This window comes from Labeo rohita, chromosome 8 (assembly GCF_022985175.1).
Source record: "Labeo rohita strain BAU-BD-2019 chromosome 8, IGBB_LRoh.1.0, whole genome shotgun sequence".
Taxonomy (NCBI): Eukaryota; Metazoa; Chordata; class Actinopteri; order Cypriniformes; family Cyprinidae; genus Labeo; species Labeo rohita.
In genome coordinates, this window is record NC_066876.1 from 32,916,875 (window position 1) to 32,939,831 (window position 22,957).

Below are 22,957 nucleotides of genomic sequence, written 5' to 3' on the forward strand. Positions count from 1 at the left end.
ATCACCTTATATCTCCACCTACTTTGTCTCCCAGAGAGTTTACTCTGTGTTGCTATAGTTTTTCACCTAAGCTTTGTTTTTTAACATTCACATATTTATGAAACCTTTATTCAAACCTTGGTTAACAATGAATAACTCCACGAAAACGCTCCAATCGCTGTGTTGCCATGCCCTCTTGCGTCCGCCTTCTTTCCGGAGAATTCACTCTTTGTTTCTATGGAGACCAGCGAAGCGTCTTAGGCGCAAGGCATGACGGTCCGAAATAAAATGCAGGCATACAGTGCAGCGAGACTCTTGCAGAGCCGACCAATCGCAGAGTCGGGCATGGCAGCGACAGCCAATGAGACGCGAGAGCGGGAGGAGCCAACGGCAGTTACACACCTACATTACTTTTGGTCAAGCACACAGCGGGAGCATCACAGGCGCTGCGAGCGAGTCTCTTTTCTCTCCGTCTCAAGAAATCGTCACATAAATAAGGTAAAACTTTCACTTTTATCTGTTTATTGCAGTTTGCAATGCATAATTGTCTCTAAAACAAAATACCTGTGTGTTTTTTTTCGCTCAGAGTGAGCGATCTTGTACCTAGCTGATCGTTTACACACCTATATTTCAGCAGCTGACTTAAATATAAAAGAAATGAATTAAAATAACAGGATTTATTAGAATATAAACGAAAGGATGTGTAATTCTTTCATTTAACATTAAAACGTTAATGCGAAGTGTTTCTTACTTCTAAAAATAACCATTGCGCCATTCATTTAGCGTTTACTAATAAACACACGCATCTTAAAAGCCACATTTTGATTTAGTAAGTTAAGACTGTTTTGTTTAAATATTTGTAATCCATTAAAACTTATATGAGCATAATAAGTGTCATAAGTTTGGTGTAATAATGTGCGGTGCTGAGTACGGTCTTTAGTTCAGGTGACCATGGCAACAGTAACCTGGCAAAATATGCCACGTGATGTTATGCAATAAAGATGGAATAAAGGCTGTGGAGCATCTCATGTGCTGATATTATATAACGCCCATCCGCCCGGCTGGTGCGGCCGACTCTGACGCCTGGCCATCTTTCACCAGTTTCACCATTGCAGTCAGCAGATGCTTGAGGACTGTGGGTTTGGGGCAGGGCAGAAATCGGGAAAAGCACTGGATAGGGTGCGTCAGAGGGTGTTGCTCAGTTGAGCCCTGTTTAACTCATTCATTGGGGATTAAACGTATTTCTGTGTTTCTTTCCAGATCAACCATGTCGGACAGAAAGGCAGTGATCAAGAATGCAGACATGTCTGAGGAGATGCAGCAGGATGCTGTGGAGTGCGCAACACAGGCGCTCGAGAAATACAACATCGAGAAGGACATTGCCGCTTATATCAAGAAGGTACATGCCGCTTTGGTGGGCCGAAACACTTTAGGGGCCGAAAAATATGAAGTATTAAAAATATATATGGATACTTTGAATTAAACCTGATCAGTTAACCCCACCCCCCCCACCTCCCAACTTTCAGTACATTTTTATCAAAATGTGTTAATGTATTTATTAAAAACCAGTTTTTATTTATTAATAATATTTACTTTGATTTTTTGCATTTTCATTAATTTAATTTATTAAAAACGGGGAATTATTAAATTATTAATAATATAATATTAGTTATTATAATAATATAATATTAGCTAACTGAATTAAAATGCTAAAAACATTAAAATCAATTTGTATTAATTTATTATTTATTTGATTTTTAATTTACGTTTTAAACAATTTATTAAAAATGTAAATTAATTAATTTATTGAATAATAGTATTGAATATTGAATAACGTGTTAAATAATATTTGATTTTCTGTATTTTTTTATCATTTAAATTAGATTATTTTAATTTATTTAAAAATATGAATTAAGAAATATATATATATATATATATATATGGAATACAGGAAAATGTATTTTTTAAATTAAGTTAGATTCATTTATTAAAAATGGCGAATTGTGAATAATATATATGAATATAATCATATATTTTATAATCTAACTGAATTAAAATGCTAAAAACAAAAATCAATTTTTATTAATTTATTAGATATTTATTAGGTTTTAAATAGTTTATTGAACATGTAAATAATTAATTTATTGAATAATAATATTGAATTATGAAAAAAAGTATTGAATGATATTTGATTTTATTTAGCATTTTAAATTAGATTATTTGAATTTATTTAAAAACATGAATTTAGAATATATATGAATATTATTAAATATATAATTAATACTAAAATCTTTAATAAAAATCTACTTGATGCATTTTTAGCATTTTATTAAAATAGATTTATTTAGTAAAAATTGTGAATTAATTGTGAATAATAATATAAATGAATAATAATATGTAATATAGTCGAACTGAATTTAAATGCTAAAAACATAAAAATCCATTAATTTATTATTAGGTTTTTCATTTAAATTTTGAATAATTTATTAAAATTAATTGAATAATAATATTAAGTAACATGTTGAAAATATTTAATTTGATTTTTTATCGTTTAAGTTAGATTATTTAATTAATTTAAAAATATGAATTAAAAATAAGAATATATAATCAATACATTAAAATGTACTTAATTAAAATGCTAAAAAGAATACATAAAAATCTGTTTGATGTACTTTTTGCATTTTAATTAAGTTTAATAATAATATATAATAAATTTGAACAATTTTTAGCCATCCTCTGTGTGATTATGTTTATCAAAATCACAAACACCTTTCTAACTTGCGGTAAATTTAAAATCAGTTTCACCGTTGATCCAAATTGTGCATCTTATCGAACATAAACAATAATGGGTGTCCAAATTCTCTGTATGGCTTATTAGCAATATTAGTGCTTTTTTGTGTCAAAATAGACCCTGTTTACTACAAGTATTTGGTCTTATTGTCCTCAGCCAATGTCGCTGAAAAAGTCATGCCTTTCACTCTCAAATACAAACAGCATTTCATATTAACCTTGTTATTCATGTTGTTTCCTTGCAGGAGTTCGACAAAAAGTACAACCCCACCTGGCATTGCATCGTGGGGAGGAACTTCGGCAGCTACGTGACTCACGAGACCAAACATTTCATCTACTTCTATCTGGGTCAGGTGGCCATCCTGCTGTTCAAATCGGGCTGAGTGACGACACCCATTCTTTTCAACAGACCATTACGAACTGACTATACTGACGAGGCGAACCATTCCTGCACTGGGACCTGCCTTCCTTCTCTCGGCTGCTTCTCCTTACGTTCTGATTATTGTTTAGAAAAAGCTCGTGTGAGAGGGAAATGCTATAAAGAAACACTTGTATTTATTTTTGTTTTCTATACACGGTTTGAGCGTTTTATGTCACCTGCGTTTTTTTTAATTAAAGCAAAATGGTTTGGCTGTTTGCCTGGAGATTCTTGTGCTCGGGATGTGGGAAGGTTGGAGATGAGTTAGTGCTTCTCAAACATTTTGACTTCCAGTATGATTTTTAAAACTTGGAAACAGTATTGAAGGAGAAAAAAGAAAAATATATGGGGTGTGTGTGTGAATATTAAATATTAATACATTTAAATAATTGAACAATTAAAACGAAAAAAGTAATATTTGATTTTATGTATTTTTTTAGCATTTCCGTTTATTATTAACATAATTATTAAGCCACTCGAGTGAAATTCATTTAATAAAAGTTGAATTATTAATAATGTGAATATTTTTAAACAATTAAAAATGTTTACAATTACAATAATCTAAATACAAAAATTCTAATATTATTTATGTTTAAATAATCTGAATATTTTATTAACTAATATTGATTATATTAGTAATAATTTGCAAATAATAAACAAACTTTAAAGTCATATTTGATTCAAGTTGTGCATCTTATTGAACATGAATAAAATATTAATACAAGCTAGGCATGAGTATTGACTCATGAGGAAAAATGGGTTGCAGGAAACGTTCAGCTGACTTGTGTATTCATATAATTGTACCATTTATGTTAAGAATGATCACACCTGCAGAACAGAATAGAGGGTGTAAACACACTGCGCTCATTAAGCCTAAAAATACCACTGAAGATAAAGCTCAAAGCAGATAGATTTCAAGTGGCATTGCTTTAAAACAGTTTACTATTTATTTTAAGCTGACTGCAATGAGATATTCAAAAGCTATTTATAGAAAGCTACATCAACATACAGATTGTATTTCTTCAGAAATCAGACAAATGAGACAAATACAGTTAGGCTCAAAAGTCCAGAATCTGCAAAATGTTAATTATTTTACCAAAATAAGAGGGATCATATAAATGCATGTTAGTTTTTTAGTACTGACCTGAATAAGATATTTCACATAAAAGATGTTTACATTTAGTCCACAAGAGAAACAATGGTTGAATTTATAAAAATGACCCTGTTCAAAAGTTTCCATACACTTGATTCTTAATACAGTGTTCTTACCTGAATGATCCACAGCTGTGTTTTTGTTTAGTGATAGTTGTTCATGAGTCCCTTGTTTGTCCTCAAGTTAAACTAAAATTTCAGGTCCCACAAATTCTTTGTTTTTTCAGCATTTTTGTGTATTTGAACCCTTTTCTGACAATGACTGTATGATTTTGAGGAGCATCTTTTCACACTGAGGACAACTGAGCGACTCATATGCAACTATTACAGAAGGTTCAAACTCTCACTGATGCTCCATTAAGATCTGGGGGTGAAAACTTTTGAAGATATGAAGATCAGAGTACCTTATTTTGTCTTCTGGGAAACATGTAAGTATTTTCTGTAACTTCTGAAGGGCAGTACTAAAAGAAAAAAATATGATATTTAGGCAAAATAAGAAAAATGTACACACTTCATTCTGTTCAAAAGTTCGGTTATTTTCATAAAAATTATACTCTTTCTCTCCCTCTTTCTCTTTTTCCGGTTCATGACAGTTAGGGTATTTCGAAAAACTCCCATCTCATGTTCTCCCTCAATTTCAAAATTGTCATGTATCGCTGTTTTACCTATTTTGTTAAGGGTGTTTGATCTTCTTTGCATGTTCACTTTGCATAGACTGGGTCGGTACTTCTGCAGCGATGTAGGATGATTTTTTCGACATACCCTAACTATCTTGTATTCCTTCTAGCCTTAACTGCTAGAATACACAGAGATCAGGCATAGCAAGACAAGACGAGCGTTTGAGATTAAAAAGTATTTAAATTATATTTTTTTAATGAAAATAACCGATTGTTTCACTAGATAAGACCCTTCTTCCCCAGCTGGGATCGTTTACAACTGCATTTGGGATCGTCTGAAGCCACATTTAAACTGCATTTTGGAAGTTCAAAATCGGGGCACCATAGTAGTCCATTATATGGAGAAAATTCCTGAAATTTTTCCCTCAAAAAACAAATTCTTTACGGCTGAAGAAAGAAAGACATGAACATCTTGGATGACAAGGGGGTGAGTACATTATATGTGAATCTTTGTTCTGGAAGTGGACTTCTCCCTTAATTGGAGCATCAGTGAGCATTTGAATCATCTGTAATGGACCTTTCTCACATTTCCAGGTTTCTCACAGTGGAAGTTGTAATAGTTGGGTAAAATCCGAGAGCAGTGAATGGGAGAGTACCACAAATATATTTTTTGCACTCACATTTGCTCAAATAACAAAAGAAAAACTCCATGATAGCGTTCTCACGATTTTCAATCAAAGGAAAAAAATTGAGAGACTGATATCGGCAGTCAGAAGAGAGAACAATGTCAAATTTACCATCCCTCCCATAGACGCGGCATCAGAAACACCCTCGCATTAGCGTTAACTAGGTTTTTGTAACTTCATGAAAAGGTGTTATAATAGAAAGTATAGTATTATAAATGTACATATTTTTTTAAAAAAATCAAAATATGAAAAACTTCAAAGGATTTATGAGGATGATGATCGTTGAAATGCGTCCTCACAGTCTTGTGAAAAGGGTCCATAGTTGCATATGAGTTCTCAAAATCATACAGTCATTGTTGGAAAGGGTTCAAAAACAAAAAAATGCTGAAAAATCAAAAAATCAGTGTGAGCTGCAGGATTTTTCTGAAGAACAGCAGACAGTTTAACTTCAGGATGAGTAAGGGACTCATGAACAACTATCACTAAACAAAACAAAAAAACAAAAATTACAGTATCAAGAATCGTGTCAACTTTTGAACAGGGTATTTTTTATATACTTAACTATTATTTTTTCTTGTGGACTATTTGTAAACATCCTTTATTTAAAATATCTTATTTAGGTCAGTATTAAATACAAAATAACATGCATGTTGTATAATCCCTCTTATTTTGGTAAAGTAGTTAACATTTTGCAGATTCTGTAAGGTGTATGCAAACTTTTGATCTCAACTGTATATGTGACCACAAAACCAGTCATAAGGGTCAATGTTTTGAAATTGAGATTTACACAAACTTTGATGTATGATTTGTTAGGATGGGACAATATTTGGCTGAGAGGTAACTATTTGAAAACCTGGAATCTGAGGGCGCAAAAATTGCCTTTAAAGTTGTCCAAATGAAGTTCTTAGCAAAGCATATTACTAAGCTTTGATATATTTACAGTAGGAAATTCACAAAATATCTTCATGGAACATGATCTTTACTTAATATCCTAATGACTTCTGGCATAAAAGAAAAATCTATAATTTAACCCATACAATGTGTATTTTTAGCTATTGCTACAAATACCAGGGTCACATATGAGAAATAGTAATATAACATTTATGCAAAATTAATTGGCAACATTGCATGTTTAAATAGTTTGAAATTCCATAATTTATGCATTTTAAAATTCTTATTGCATGTTTCACAATTTAAAAAAAAAAAAAAATTGAAACATTTGTTGATCGATTACTTTTTTTTTTTTTTTTAAAGAATTACTCTATAGCCCACTGAAATATCAAATGATTTCGTAAAAATAGATTTGTAAACTAATTTATTAATGCCTATGTGATAAAATCCTTTATTGCCATTTTTTAACCTGCTTATGGACCTCCTTATGAAACTAAAATAAGTAACAAAAAAAAAAGCACAAAGCGATCTGGGTCGACACATTTTATTTGCATTTTAGAAAACCAGTTTGTGTGGGTAGACTCCATTAGACAGGGAGAATTTGCTGCGCAGGTATTTCTTCAGCTGAGGAACCTGCTTGATCAGAGGAAGCAGCTGAGAATCCACTTCTTTCTGGTCGGCCTTGCGCTGCTCCGTCAACTGGTACTTCTGCAAGACCACAACACGAAAACAATCAGGTTCTCCACTCTTCCCAAATTCTCCATACAGAGTGAACTGGAATCGATTTAAAGCTAGAGAGACAGTTTTACCTCTTTCTCTGTGTCGAAGATCTCTCCCTCCTGGTGCTTGGGTCTCCTCAGCTTCTTCTTCTTGAAGTAAGCATCGGTCAGCGTTTTGGGGATCTTCACGCTAGAGATGTCCAGTTTGGTGGTTGTGGCGATGCAGAACTTCTGGTGAGCTCTACGCAGAGGCACTCTGTTCACAACAAGAGGACCTAAGAGAGACAAGAGACACCGTTCAATTATTTTACTCCTCAAACTGCAACAAAACCCCTCTATTGGTTCAGCGTCAGACACTGATCACGTACCGGTGACAAGGAGAAGACCGGTGGCCAGCTGCTTGAGGAAGATCACACGCTGCAGAAGGAAACAGATTCACTGTTAGTCCTCATATGAAATTCAAATATCAAGTGCAGCTTAACCCATTTGAGCAGAATGGAGTTCAGAACGGTTAACACAAATGCTTGTGTGGGAGGAGAGCATCTGTGAATCACATGTAGGAGTTTCACGGTGTAGATGTTGGAGATCGGCTTTGTTCAAGGTTTGTGATTTGAAAAAAAAAAAACCAAAGCACGCTGGGAGCCCAGAAAGATTGAGGGATGGAGAATGCACGTGTACCTTTCCGCGGTGGCGTCCGGTCAGCATGATCAGGACCGTTCCGGGTTTGATGGACTTGCGCAGTTTCCTGCGGTGCTGAGAGAAGGTCTTTTTGCCATAGCTATGCAGCTTACGGGGCACATCCTCTGTGGGGTAGTAACGGGGCTGGACACAAAACACAGGAAAAAGACACGTCAACATTAATGTGGTACATGTGATGATGAATTAAATTTTAGCTGCTAATAGAATCAGCCAAACCCTCCACATCTGCATACTATTCGTGCACTGAGCTGATAAAACAGTCTTAACTTAATATTTGTATTACATTTTAAAAAGTATAATTCAAAAAAAAAAAAAAAAAAAAAAAAAAAAATGAAGCAACAATATCCACATTCAATATTCATTCATGTTATGGTTTTATGAAATTTATAACATAAGTTGAGAAAGTTCCAGTATCAACTATGAAACTGATGGATGGATTTAATTAAACTAATTTTTATAAATCATTAAATTTACGTCTTATAAGCCACTACGATGCAAGAACAAATTTCATATTCATTATGATATCTAATCTAACAACTTAAATTCTTTAATTAAAGAATCTAATCTTAACTAATCTTAAATTAAATTCTATTCTTTAATCTTATTTTATAATTCCTCACTGTACTGCAAGAAAATATTTTTTCAATATTTGGGAAATTTTGTCTATTATTACATGAAATTTGTAACAATCTGAGAATTTGAAATAAATGGATTTATTTAAAATTACAACTTGCTGTCCAAAAATGTCAAAATTTATGCAATCTACACCACTGGTCAAAAGATTTTTTTTCTTTAAGTCTCTTCCACTCACCAAGCTTGCATTTTTTTTTTTTTAAAATATTTTTACCATTTAAAATAACTTTACTATATTAATATATTTTAAAATGTAATTTATTCCTGTGATTTCAAAGCTACATTTTTAGCATCATTACCTCACTCACTTGATCCTTCAGAAATTATTCTAATATTCGGATTAGCTGCTTTAAAAAAAAAATAAATAATAATAATAATAATAATAATAATAATAATAAAAAAAAAAAAAAAAAAAAAAAACAGGCTTCTCTGATGAATAGAAAGTTCAGAAGAACAGCATTTATTGGAAATAGAAATTTTTTGTAACATTCAGCAAATCAGCATATCAGAATGATTTCTGAAGGATCATATGACAGGATTAAAGATGCTGAAAATTCAGAATTGATCACAGGAATAAATGGCATTTTAAAATATTTAAAATCAAAAGCAATTATTTTAAATAGTAAAAATATTTACAATTTTTATTGTCTTTGCTGTACTTTGAATCAAATAAATGCAGGCTTGGTGGAAAAAAAAAAAAATCTGACTGTTCAAAAACTTTTGACTGGTAGTGTACATATCCAATTTCTAACAAAACAAATATTACTCTAAAAGTAATATGCATTTTACTTGCGTAACTAACTTTTCCATGCTGCAATGGATCGTCATTAGACAAGCATTTTAACGTTTATCAAAATTCAGTCCAATATTCAGTCCGTAAAATATGAAAAAGAATGAGACTAAATACATTTATAAATTTAACTCACAGACTCCATAAGCCCTGCATACAGTTAACTGCAAGATTAAAACCAGGGTCCAAATGGACCAGGATTGTATAGTTTTATGGCCAAATCACTTTCTAAACAAGATCTCAGTGACTGTCAAATGTCTTTCGCTCACCATTTTGCGCAGTTTGACCACACGGGTGCCTCCATTTTTGTCTCCACCAACAGTTTTGGTGACCGTTGTGGGAGCCCTCTCCTTTACTTTCTTTTCAATCTGAAAGACAGAAGACACAGCATTATAAAACACCTGCTTTGAGGTGTGGGTTCATTCTAAGACAGCCCCTGCAAACACTCACCTTTGTCACAGGAGCTTTAGTCTTCCTCTTGTACATGGCCCGGCGGGCATACATGGAAGACCGGGAATAGCGGCCGATACCCCGGGCCAGGACGGGGTTACGGCTGCCATGCTTATGGGCCTTCTTCTTCTTGTCGCCCTCAGCCATCTAAGAAAAAAACAGAAGTTATTATAACATGCATGCACAAAAGACAGTTCATTCAAGAGTTCTGAAAACATGCCCATTGTGAAAAATACTACAGCACTGACATCTCAACAGTGCCTTTCAACAACATCAGTACAGCTATTTTACTAATTATACTCACAATTCAATGAGAAGTCTTAAAGTAAACAGTAACTGACATTAAGAGTATTTGAACGGTCACATATAGAGACTGTTGACCGTGCAACACTTAAAAAAATGGAGTTAAATTAATATACATACATAATACTCGTCAGCATGGGGCTGCAGTTACTCAACGTGACCTGCTCTAGCATTGCTAACATGCTAAAGCACATACATAAACACCTATATAGACTGATAAACATCAATATATAAGCTATTTAACACTGCATTCACATGACAATCTGTCACGTACGACTTTACACGTCTTTAATGTGAATATAAACATACAAATCCCGTTTCGGTTCACACAGACCCGGTGTCAGGCCTCAACCCGCACCGAACACTCATAATGTACGTTAAAACACACACTAACATTACATCCACAAATATTCACAGTTACTAGCGCTATAGGTATCTTAAAACATTCATAGATGATCCAGAGTGCGATTTTAAGATCAGATGATTCGGATTAATACAGATTGTACTTGGAGAAAACAGACACGAAAGCCACAATTACCTTCAGCTAGAAAAAAAGACCGACATCCGGGCATTTGACGTATATATAGTCGTGACGTATGACGCCCGGGATTCTTCTTCCGTCATGTTTTCGTCTTAAAGGCACAGGCGCTTTTAGGGCCGCACGATGGACTCGTGAGCGCCAAACATCAGTCGAGGAGTGGAAATACTTTAAAACCTTTTAAAAAAACAAATTGTAAATTTGTACGTTGTTAAAATCAATTAAAGCAATAAAGCAGCTTTAGAAACGGAAGGTCATACTGCATTCATATAGTAGAGTAGTTTTTGATTATTTTGCTGTTGTCAATGCATACAAGCATATATATATATATATATATGTGTGTGTGTGACCCTGGACCACAAAACCAGTCATAAGGGTCGTTTTTTAAAAATTGAGCTTTATACATCATATGAAAGCTGAATATATAAACTTTCCATTGATGTATGGTTTGTTATTATAGGACAATATTTGGCCGAGATACAACTATTTAAATATCAGGAATCTGAGGGTGCAAAAAAATTTAAATATTGAGAAAATTGCCTTTAAAGTTCTTCAAATAATGTTCTTAATAATGTATATGACTAATCAAAAATTAAGTTTTCATACATTTACAGTAGGAATTTTACAAAATATCTTCATGGAACATGATCTTTACTTAATATCCTAATGATTTTTGCCATAAAAGAAAAATCAATAATTTTGACCCATACAATGTATTTTTGGCTATTGCTACAAATAAACCCCAGCGACTTAAGACTGGTTTTGTGGTATATATATATATATATATATATATATATATATATATATATATATATATATATATATATCTATATAAACGATTTAATTACGATTTTTAAATGTTTTTATGTGTCTTCTGCTCACCAAGGCTGCGTTTTTTGGATCAAAAATGCATTACAAATTAAAAATTGTAAAATAATATTATAAAGTAAAAGAACTGTTTTCTATGTGAATATATTTTAAGATGTAATTTATTCATGTGATCAAAGCTGAATTTAAAGCATCATTACTCCAGTCACATGTTTCTTCAGAAATCATTCTAATAATCTGATTTGCTTAAAAACATTTATTATTATTATTATGATTATTATTATTATTATTATTATTATTATGTTGAAAACAGCTGAGTAAATTTTTTTCAGGTTTGTTTGATGAATAGAAAATTCAAAAAATTTAAAGCACCCTTGCTAAATAAAAGTATTAATTTCTATAATTTATAAAAGAAATTACAAAGTTACAAATGCTTTTATTTATTTCAGATAAATGCTGATCTTTGAATCTGTCTATTCATCAAAGTATCCTGAAAAAAAATGTAGTCAGCTGTTTTAAATATTGACAAATAATAATAATTAAAAAATGTTTCTTTAACAGCAAATCAGAATATTAGAATGATTTCTGAAGGATCATGTGACTCTGAAGACTGGAGTAATGATGCTAAAAATTCAGCTTTGATCACAGGAATAAATTACATTTTAAAATATGTTCTGATAGAAAATAGTTATTTTAAATAGTAAAAATATTTCAAAATGATAGTTTTTTTTTTTTTGCTGTACTTCGAATCAAATAAATGCAGGCTTGGTAAGCAGAAGAGACTTCTTAAAAAAAAATATTAAAAATCTTTTCAAAAACGATTGTCTGGTAGTGTACATTAAAAATTGTAAAATATTAAATATTAAATTAAATTAAAAATTATATTAAATTAAAACAACTTCTTTTAAATGTGAATATTGTCAATTTTAATTTATTTCTGTGAAGCATCATTACTCCAGTCTTCAGTGTCACATGATACTTCAGAAATCATTCTAATATGCTGATTTGCTGCTGTATGTATACACTGTATATATACTATACACACATTTTACTAACATTTTAATCCCAAATACAATATTTCACATATGCAAGTTGGGTTACACTGCTTTTATTTATATGCAGCTGCATGTGAAACATATAACAAGATAGCCCTGGATTAACTCAAACAGAATCTAAAGACTGATTTAGAATCAGAAGACTAAAGGTTATGCTTAAATATTTATTTTCTTTAAAGACTCGTAGTGTATCCAAAGGTCAGAATCTAGCTTTGTTATTGTAGTATGTTTATCTCTGTTTAACTAATATATAAACACATCTGCAGGCCAAAGAGAAATTGCAGTATTATACAGCTCATTCTTTATTGATAAGGACAGTCAGGGCTCAGGTGAGTGAATGTGACAAGCATTCACTCCAACAATTTTAGTCAGCATTCCATACAAAACCATTTTCAAAAGTTACACGGAAACTGAATACATTGCATTTCTGGAAAACAGCTTATTTTAGATTAGGCACAGAGACTAAAAGTAAGGCACGTAACAGCATCACTGTCCCGCAACCAAACATCTGAACATATAGGAGCTTCTGCTCAGAAACAGCTCCGTCACTGATCCTGAAGTCATTTTATAAGCACAATCATGTTTTTACTCGACATTTGTAGATGGACACTTGTGTGACACATTGGGACGGTGTGAATTAGATTTTGAATTTGACTTGATTTGTTCTCAGTGAGTCTCCTCAACACGTGTGTGTTTGTTCTTCTCAGTTTGTATTTTCTAAGACAATGGCGATGCCCTGACCGCCGCCGATGCAGGCAGAGCCGACTGCATACTTTCCACCGCGTCTCCTGTAAACAGAGAATAGAATGACTTCATGCAGTATAAATACAGCAGTGCATGATTGGGATTATGCAACCTAAAAATAAATCAACAGCAAAATGCACAAGTTTTCATGCAACGCTGATTTTTCATGCAATTTTTTCACTAATATTCTCAGTTTACGAAATATTTATATATTCATTTATGTATCATTTATATTTTTTTCCAAAAGAAATAATAAAAAAAACCTGTAGTTTCATGCCAAAAGGTGTTTTATTTATATTTAAAAAGTTACTGCATTAATGTTACATTTTCTGGATAAATGAATCTATTGTTTTATTTATTTGTTTTATATTTTCCTGTATTTCTATATTGAACATTTACTAGAAAAATGAATAAAAATAAAGTAAAAAGAACTACAAACATTTCCTTCCTCATAATAAAATGCATTAATAAGTGGTGCACCAGAACTGTGCATTAGGAAAGCCATTTCATGTTGACTTTAAAGAGCACCCATGTAAATCTGTGTTTTTACCTGAGCTCATGGACGAGGTGTGCAGTGATTCTCGTCCCAGAGGCCCCAAGTGGGTGTCCAATGGCAATGGCTCCTCCATTGACGTTAGTCTTTGCAGGGTCCAAGCCCAAAGCTTTAGCCACGGACAGGTACTGAGGGGCAAATGCTTCATTGACCTGACAAACACATGAAACAGATACATGAAGCCTTGGATTAAACCTGCTCGAAACATCACCACCTAAATCCAGTTTGGTTAATGTTTAAAGCAAATGAAAAACACATAGTATGTTATTTTAATCTACCTCCACCAGGTCCATGTCTTTGAGTGAAAGACCAGCCTTCTTCAGAGCTTCTGTGATGGCTGGTACAGGCCCTGTTGCATTTACAAAATATTACGAAAAATTGTATGCATTGTTCTTCTACATTTAGTGGAAAAAATATTTGTGGACAGAGCACTCACCAATGCCCATGATGCTGGGATCACAGCCTGAGGTGTGATAGGACACGATTCTAGCCAATGGGGTGAGTTTGTGAGCCTTTAGCGCGTCCTCACTGGCTATGATCACGGCAGCAGCCCCATCAGACACGCCCTGTGGGAGGAGCCAAAAACAAAATAAAAGATATGCAAAATTGCACTGAAAACTACAAAATGACTACAGTGGCACTGCTTAATTACATTAAAACAAACAAGCATAGGGGTTAGCCTGGCTGATTATCTGCACCGATATTAAACCTTTTCATGGTTATCGGTTATCGGAGTCATTTGACGATAAAATAATTTAAACGCATTTAAAGAAAGTTCTTGTCAGAGCCCTTGTTATTCTTAATTTTAACATAAATTTAAATTTTTACACCTGACATATATATTGGTTCAAAATATTGGTTATCACTCTACTATGTGTAGATAATAAATATATGTATATATTTTTTAAACATTTGTATGTGTATATATAGTTATACTTGTATATAATTTATATAAAAATCTAAATATTATCATTTTATACTGATTATTACAGATCAAGCAGACCGATAACTGCTATTTTGAACAATATTTAACATATTTATGGTTATCGGTATCAGTCAATTGCCAATAAAATAATTTAAAAGCATTTTAAGAAAGTTCTTGTCAGTTTTTTGACATTAATTTTCAGTTTTACACCAGATATATACATTGGTTCAAAATATCGGTTATCGGTCTACATGATCTATATTAATAGGTATTGGCCCTGAAAAACACATATTGGTCGACCACTAATACAATGTATTTTATAAATATATCTTATATAACATATATAACGTATGTTCAGATATACATTATATACTGTATGTAATATATATGTATAAAATACATTAGAGGTCAACCAATATGTGTTTTCAGTGCCGATACAGATTATTACAGATCAAGTAGACCGATAACCGATATTTTGAATGGTAAGCGTTTTTATAGTTATTGTATTGGTCATTTGTCTATAAAATAATTTAAAAGCATTTAAAGAAAGTTGTTGTCAGAGCCCTTTTTATTCTTAATCTTGACACTAATTTTCCTTTTTACACCAGACATATATATTGGTTCAAAATATCGGTTATTAGTCTACTTGATGTGTAATAATCGGTATCGGCCCTGAAAAACGCATATCGGTCGATGCCTAATCTAATGAATTTCATATATTTCATATAAATTTCATATATACACACCTTTTTTTTTACTTGAAATACATTAGTCAAAATCCAAATGCTGTTTAAAAGCACATCCTCTCTCTGACTTTTATTTTGTAACTGATGGTTCAGAAATGTTTCACCCACCGAAGCATTGGCTGCAGTAACAGTGCCTCCTTTCTTGAAGACGGTCGGCAGCTTTGCCATCTGCTCCAGTGTGGTCTGAGGACGGGGGTGTTCATCAAATGTCATGGGCACTTTCCCTTTCTTGGCCTTCACCTCAATGGGTGCGATCTCAGCGTTGTAATAACCAGCCTCATGAGCTGTGGCAGAGACAGATGGATTGTGTGTGAGTGTGTGTGTGTATTGATGCAGTGTTGAACTGCTGTTGATCTGCTTACCTGCTTTCCACCTCTGCTGCGTCTGATACGCATGCTGGTCACATTCCTCACGGGTGATCTGGTATTTCTCTGCCAGGTTTTCTGCTGTGATGCCCATAGGGAGCTTTATGTTCAGATCCGTCAGTCCTGCCCACAGTGTGTCTTCCAGCTGATTCACACACAGACAAGAAGTATTATTCAGAGCCACTTACGTATTACATGCCTAACAAGACTACCTTAAATTCAGAATCAGACTTCAGTTGATCAGTCTGTTCTTTACCTTCAAATCCACTCCAAACTTGGTCCCGAAGCGGATGTTCCTGACGGCGTAAGGCGCTTGGCTCATGCTCTCTGAGCCTGCACACAGAACAACCTCTGACTCCTTAAGGCAGATTTCCTACAGCACAACACACACCGATCAGCACCTCACTGAGGAAACCACTGGGTTGTTTCAGTTTCGTTTAGGTTTGTACCTGTGCTCCGTTAATTATGGCCTGGAACCCGGAGCCACAGAGGCGGTTGACAGTAAGCGCCGGCACTGGGATGGGAATACCACACCGCAGACCCATGTGACGTGCAATGTACGGGGCATCTGCAGAGCTCTGGATTGCAGAAAGAAACCAATGACACAAACACAGATTTCAAAAAATGCTCAATTCGTGAATCATATTGTGTGTGTTAAATGATTTGTGATCTACACTCCAAATCCTGATCTGAAATGATTATTCACAAATCATTGTTTAGATCAGCGGATCGCAAATAATTCGATCTAGATTGGAATTTTCTTTTATCATGAATCATTTGATTTAGATTGGAACTTTGGAGCGGGCTTGTGAATCTTTTGATTCAGATCGGAACTCTGGAGCAGATATGCAAATCATTTTGCAAATTAAACGATTCAAGAAGCACGCTCCAAAGTCCCGATCTAAAACTATGGTTTGAATCATTATTCAGAATGGGACTATGTGGATTGTGAATCATTTGATTGAGATCAGAACTTCGGAGGAGGCTTGTGAATCTTTTGATTCAGATCAGAACTTCGGAGCAGGTTCGTGAATCAATTGATTTAGATCGAGACTTCAAAGCATGGATTGCAAATCTTTTGATTCAGATCAGAACTTCGGAACGCAGATCTCAAATTATTTGATCTAGATTGGAATTATGCATATCGTGAATCATCTGATTTAGATCAGAACTTCTGAGTGGGTTCATGAATCTTTTGATTCAAATTGGGACTTTGGAGCCGGTTTGCGAATCATTGGATTCAACTGAAACATCGACGCAGGTCCGTGAATCTTTTTTCATTCAGATTGGAATGTCAGAGTGAGTTTGTGAATCATTTCGCCAATTGAATAATGATGGTTTGCGAACCTTTTGATTTAGATCGCGACACAGTTTTTACTGCTTTAGGATTAACAGAGATTTGGATAGTTTCCATATACTTGTCTAGATCAGCTTTGAAAAAAGAAAAGAGAGTTTTAAAGACAGATTTTTGTGTTTATGTAGATTAAGTTTTACTTTCCTATATTCTCTTTTGAGCAGTCAAACAATCCAAAGAAAAAAAATTAAACCAAAAGAAAAGTGTGGGTACATTGCCAAAGCAAGTGAATAAATCTTCCTCAGAAGAGTGACAAAACAGCCACTGCAATGTCTGACTTATAGCCCATATAAGTACGTCCATCCATGAGCTTTTTGTAAAATTTGAATGAACTCATTCTTCATCTTCATATGTAAGGAAAGAATTATAGTTTCCAAATTAAGTAGAATTAAGTAAAGATGCTATGACATATCCCTACCAATATCCAGACACTACTAAATTGTCTCTATCAATAATTTTAATCAAACAATTAAATGACTGTTGTCTGCCTGTTAGGTCCCTATCAATGCCAAAATCAAATCTACACCCTTGGCTATTTGTACTGGTCATGATTCCTATGTATGTCTCTAGTCATTCAGAGCTGTCCATTAGTCTCTCACTTGCATGACATTTCCCACAATGACACTGTTGACCAGCTCAGGAGCCACATTCCCTGCAGCGAGAGCAGCTTTAGCAGCGTGTTCGGCCAGATCCGTGGCGCTGTGGTCTTTCAGAACTCCTCCATATGTGCCGAACGGCGTCCTCTTGGCCGAGACTATGAACACACCTAAACAAAACCAGAGAAAAGACAGCTGGTTATGTCCCTGCAGTTAATACACAAAACAAACTCAATGACAAAATCAATCATTTTTATTACTCAAAATACAGATATTATTACATTATCACCAACTTGCAACAATTTATACATAGGTAATGCCAAAGAGTAAACATTACAAGATTAAAGAGCAGCTTATGAAATGTCACTGACCTCTCCTTTAACCTAATTGTGTCAGTAATGACTTTTATACATAGTCTGATCTGATGCTTGAGTCTCCTACAGAATAAGTCGCTTTTTTTACTTATAATATTTATATTTATTACTTGATTTGGAATAAGAATTCAAACTAAAGCATTGAAACTCAATAAATAAGACAGAAACAGTAACTGTGCACCTATGAATATTTCAGAGGTGTTTTTACTGTTAAGGAAATTAAAACGCGTCAATATTTTTAAATATGAAACACAGGTAAAGTATATTAATAAAGTGACATTGAAGTTCAAGTGCAGTGCAAAAAAAAAAAACAAGCGCAAAATCAACTCAAAACAAATCATTCGAGCAGTTTCAGTATAATGCATTATTTCACAGCAAAAGATATAAAGTTTATTTACCTCTTAGGAGAGACATGATTACGATTGTGATCGTTTGAGATTCACTGCAGACTGACGGACACACACCGCGCTGACCTTTCACCCACTTACCCTCAACATTCACTTCACAACATTCGACAAACCTCTCAAATATTATGTTATGCCAAATTAACTTCTCACTTTTCACGTAAACTTACATTTTAAAATATCTATGTAATAAATATAATATTTAATTATACTTATTGATTGAATAATGGAAATAGATTCATGCGGAAAGTGCGTTTGTAATAACGGACGTGTTTTTACCCTGACCTACAGATCCACATTGGTCCACCGGAAGGTGTAAAACACTTTTAATTCCTCAACGCTGATGTCTGTAAAGTCGAAATTTATGTAAAATATGGCGGGGATTGTGTGTCATACCGTAAGCCGGATTTTATCAAGTCAAGCATCATGGTACGTATTTGGCATTAGATATCCATGCGTTGTAATAATATCAGTATGTCTCTCATAGAGGTCATTATGATGATAATGATGCAAAACTACTCTTTTACAGTAGCAGTTCTGTGGTTGCTGTCAGACACAGTCACTGGTTCACATCAGTGCTTTCCTTGAAAACCTCAATGCCGTTAAGGTCAGTGCAAATACAAATTAAACACATGTATTATTAAATACAAAAAAATAATACATTCAAGATGGATAATGTTTGTTATATATATACATACATATATATATATATATATATATATATATATATATATACATATATATATATATATATATATATATATATATATATATATATATATATATATATATATATATATATATATATATATATATATATATATATATATATATATATATGTGTATATATATATATGTATGTATATATATATATATATATATGTATGTATGTATATATATAGCAAACATGTAGTTTCTGTATATTAATTTTATACATTTGCATACAAATATTGGTAATACAGAGCAGAACCCAAGAAAAAGAAGAAGGTGGATCCACGTCGAGAGATAATGATGAAAGAACGTCTTAAGAAGAAGCTCAAAAGACTTGAGAGAGTTCCACCAGAACTGATTCCCATTGAAGACTTTATTACACCAGCCAAGTGCTTTGACGAGACCAGGTGAAATAATACACACAATAATCCATAACTACACCACCAGTCAAAAGTCTGTTTTATAGATGTTAGAGTAATAGTAAAATCTACGCACGTATGTGAATTATGTTTACTACCAGTCAGAAGTTTAAAATAATTCTGCATTTATTAAAATGCAGTAGAAATATAATTATTGTTAATATTTGAATATATTTTAAAATGTAATTTATTTCTGTGATCAAAGCTGAATTTTCAGCATCATTACTCCTGTCTTCAGTGTCACATGATCCTTCAGAAATCATTCTAATATGCTGATTTGCTGCTCAAGATAATTTCTAAATATTATCAGTTTTGACAACAGTTGTAAAATAGTGTACTCTTTTCAGTTTGAATATACACTACAGTCAAAGGTTTTTGAACAGTAATATTTAAAAAAAAAAAGTCTCTTCTGCTCACCAAGCCTGCATTTATTTGATCCAAAGTACAGCAAAAACAGAAAAAAAAAAAACTATTTGAATATGTTTTAAAATGTAATTTATTCCTGTGATTTCAAAGCTGAATTTTCAGCATCATTACTCCAGTTTTCAGTGTCACATGATCCTTCAGAAATCATTCTAATATTCTGGTTTGCTGCTCAAAAATTTTTATTATTATTATTATTATTATTATTATTATTATTATTATTATGTTAAAAACAGCTGAGCAGAATTTTTTCAGGTTTCTTTGATGCATACAAGTTCACAAGAACAGCATTTATTTGAAATAGAAATCTTTTGTAACATTATAAATGTCTTTATCATCACTTTTAAAGCATCCTTGCTAAATAAAAACTATTAATTTCTATAATTTCTTTACAAAAAAAAAAATACACATCTTTTTTTTCAGATAAATGCTGATCTTTGGATCTTTCTATTCATCAAAGTGAAAAATCTAAACTCAACTGTTTTAAAATTTGATAATAATAAATGTAAATAATAAAAATGTTTCATAAACAGCAAATCAGCATATTTGAATGATTTCTGAAGGATCATGTGACACTGAAGACTGGAGTAATGATGTTGAAAATTCACCTTTGATCAGAAATATAGAAAAAAATTTTTATAAAAACGTTTTAAAATATATTCAAATACAAAGCAGTTATTTTAAACTGTAAAAACATTTCACAATATTACTGATGGTACCTTGGGTTAAAATAAATGCAGTCTTGCATTTATTTTAAGATTAAAAATCTTACTGTTCAAAAACTTTTGACTGGTAGTGTATATAAAAATGTAATTTATTCATGTCATGTCAAAACTGTATATTTCCAATTCAAATAATTAAAAAAAAGTATCCTGAAAAATATTATGCAGCAAAAACTGTTTTCAACATTAATAATAAGATTCACTACTACCATTACTTATAACTGAGCACCAATAATAATTAATCAGCAAATCAGCATATTAGAATGATTTCTGAGGGATCATGTGACACTGAAGACTGGAGTAATGATGCTGAAAATTCAGCTTTGATCACATTGATTACATTTTAACATAATTCACATGGAAAACAGTTATTTGAAATTGTAATAATATTTCACAGTATTACTGTTTCTACTGTATTTTTGATCAAATAAATGCAGCCTTGATGAGCAGAAAAAACTTCTTTCAAACACATTTTAAAAATCTTAAAGAAGTTCACTTCCAGAACAACAATTTACAGATAATGTACTCACCCCCTTGTCATCCAAGATGTTCCTGTCTTTCTTTCTTCAGTCGTAAAGAAATAGTTTTTTTGAGGAAAACATTTCAGCATTTTTCTCCATATAATGGACTGATATGGTGCCCCGAGTTTGAACTTCCAAAATGCAGTTTAAATGCAGCTTCAAATGATCTAAACAATCCCAGCCGAGGAAGAAGGGTCTTATCTAGCGAAACGATCGGTTATTTTCATAAAAATAATACAATTTATATACTTTTTATGTCAAACGCTCGTCTTGTCTTGCTCTCCCTGAACAGTTTTTTCCGGTTCATGACAGTTAGGGTATGTCGAAAAACTCCCATCTCATTGTCTCCCTCAACTTCAAAATCGTTTTTTTTTTTTTTTTTTTTTTTTTTTGTTAAGGGTGTTTGATTACCTTTGCATGTTCACTTTGCAAAGACTGGGTCGGTACTTCTGCAGCAATTTAGGATGATTTTGAAATGATTTTTGAAGTTGAGGGAGAAAATACGATTGGAGTTTTCCGACATACCCTAACTGTCTAGAGCCAGAATACACAGAGTTCAGGGAGAGCAAGACAAGATGAGCATTTGACATTAAAAAGTATATAAACTGTATTATTTTTATGAAAATAACTGATTGTTTCGCTAGATAAGACCCTTCTTCCTCGGCTCTGAGCATTTACAGCCGCGTTTAAACTGCATTTTGGAAGTTCAAACTCGGGGCACCATATCAGTCCATTATATGGAGAAAAAGCTGAAATGTTTTCCTCAAAAAACATAATTTCTTTACGACTGAAGAAAGAATGACATTAACATCTTGGATGACAAGGGGGTGAGTGCATGATCTGTAAATTATTGTTTTGGAAGTGGACTTAATTATTCCAAACTTTTACCTACTAGTGTAGACACAAAAAATTTAAACAAACCTTTTATATTATTAACTTGGTTAATGGTTTCACAATGAAGGTGGGTGGGACTTACTGTATTATTGCAATTAGGTCATTTGAATTAAAATCGAATGTACTCTCCAGGATCCGTGACGCTCCTAAACTCTCTTTTGAGGAGAGCGAGCGCAGAGCCCTTCTGCTGAAGGAATGGTCCAGATACAAGTACGCCCAGCACCAGACAGAGATGGACACCATCAATGAAGCGCTGGAAGCCCAAAGACAAGCACTGGACGAGCTGAAGCTGGAGTCAGAAGAGCTTTATAAAGCAGCGGTCAGCCCAGATACAGACATATTCCCTTTCCAGCATGAGGGACCCAGTTACACACCTCCCATTACAAACTATGAGGCTCCAGAAGGCAAATACAACGACATTACACGAGTTTACACACAGTGAGGGCTTGAGAATAAATAAAAGTGGTGTTTTTCTGGTCTGATGACTGCTGGCAAAGAGATCAAAGAGAAGTGGACTGTGAAAAAGATGACATTTGACTTTATTACTGTGTTGTGAATCGTTGTTTTTCATCTGTTTAATTAAATCAGGTTGCAAATGAATAGTTGTCAACACCAATTACAGCAACTCAATAAAAATAAAAAAAAGTTTGCAATTCTT

The 22,957-nt window shown here is 33.1% G+C and overlaps 4 protein-coding genes across 5 annotated transcripts; 2 read left to right on the forward strand and 2 right to left on the reverse strand.

Moving 5' to 3' along the window:
* Positions 1-340: 340 nt before the first annotated feature.
* Positions 341-3,401, forward strand: dynll1 (dynein, light chain, LC8-type 1). The gene is given in 3 exon segments (XM_051116265.1): positions 341-477; positions 1,240-1,378; positions 3,015-3,401. Coding segments are annotated over 3 exon segments (414 nt in total). The 3' UTR covers positions 3,153-3,401.
* Positions 3,402-7,061: 3,660 nt separating this feature from the next.
* On the reverse strand, positions 7,062-9,994 carry rpl6 (ribosomal protein L6). The gene is made up of 6 exons (XM_051117987.1): positions 9,825-9,994; positions 9,644-9,742; positions 7,931-8,074; positions 7,621-7,669; positions 7,343-7,527; positions 7,062-7,241 (listed from the first exon to the last, which is right to left on the reverse strand). Exons 1-6 carry the CDS (start codon positions 9,969-9,971, stop codon positions 7,089-7,091), a joined length of 777 nt encoding a protein of 258 aa, XP_050973944.1. The 5' UTR covers positions 9,972-9,994; the 3' UTR covers positions 7,062-7,088.
* Positions 9,995-12,826: 2,832 nt separating this feature from the next.
* On the reverse strand, positions 12,827-18,723 carry acaa2 (acetyl-CoA acyltransferase 2). Its single transcript, XM_051118109.1, has 10 exons — positions 18,604-18,723; positions 17,835-18,001; positions 16,331-16,459; positions 16,138-16,254; positions 15,879-16,026; positions 15,625-15,800; positions 14,282-14,411; positions 14,124-14,194; positions 13,843-13,997; positions 12,827-13,336 (listed from the first exon to the last, which is right to left on the reverse strand). The coding sequence occupies exons 1-10, from the start codon at positions 18,617-18,619 to the stop codon at positions 13,252-13,254; spliced, it is 1,194 nt and encodes a 397-aa protein (XP_050974066.1). The 5' UTR covers positions 18,620-18,723; the 3' UTR covers positions 12,827-13,251.
* A 163-nt stretch (positions 18,724-18,886) lies between these two features.
* On the forward strand, positions 18,887-22,957 carry mrpl40 (mitochondrial ribosomal protein L40). 2 transcript variants are annotated; one of them, XM_051116494.1, is made up of 4 exons: positions 18,887-19,038; positions 19,139-19,216; positions 19,572-19,727; positions 22,432-22,957. In XM_051116494.1, the coding sequence occupies exons 1-4, from the start codon at positions 18,983-18,985 to the stop codon at positions 22,739-22,741; spliced, it is 600 nt and encodes a 199-aa protein (XP_050972451.1). In that variant the 5' UTR covers positions 18,887-18,982; the 3' UTR covers positions 22,742-22,957. The 2 variants fall into 2 exon arrangements, with proteins under 2 accessions (XP_050972451.1, XP_050972452.1); XM_051116495.1 differs by having other exon boundaries at positions 19,142-19,216.

Bases quoted from the DNA above. Each gene is read 5' to 3' on its own strand.
- rpl6 (XM_051117987.1), bottom strand. From the start codon at position 9,971: ATGGCTGAGGGCGACAAGAAGAAGAAGGCCCATAAGCATGGCAGCCGT. The intron at 7,670-7,930 runs GTACACGTGCAT...TTCCTTCTGCAG, and splicing joins CCGGACGCCACCGCGGAAAG to CGTGTGATCTTCCTCAAGCA. The intron at 7,528-7,620 runs GTACGTGATCAG...TGTCTCTCTTAG, and splicing joins CGGTCTTCTCCTTGTCACCG to GTCCTCTTGTTGTGAACAGA.
- acaa2 (XM_051118109.1), bottom strand. The intron at 16,460-17,834 runs GTGAGAGACTAA...TCTGCAATCCAG, and splicing joins TTGTGGGAAATGTCATGCAA to AGCTCTGCAGATGCCCCGTA. The intron at 16,027-16,137 runs GTAAAGAACAGA...TGTGTGAATCAG, and splicing joins AGTTTGGAGTGGATTTGAAG to CTGGAAGACACACTGTGGGC.
- mrpl40 (XM_051116494.1), top strand. From the start codon at position 18,983: ATGGCGGGGATTGTGTGTCATACCGTAAGCCGGATTTTATCAAGTCAA. The intron at 19,039-19,138 runs GTACGTATTTGG...ACTCTTTTACAG, and splicing joins TTATCAAGTCAAGCATCATG to TAGCAGTTCTGTGGTTGCTG. The intron at 19,217-19,571 runs GTCAGTGCAAAT...TTGGTAATACAG, and splicing joins AAAACCTCAATGCCGTTAAG to AGCAGAACCCAAGAAAAAGA.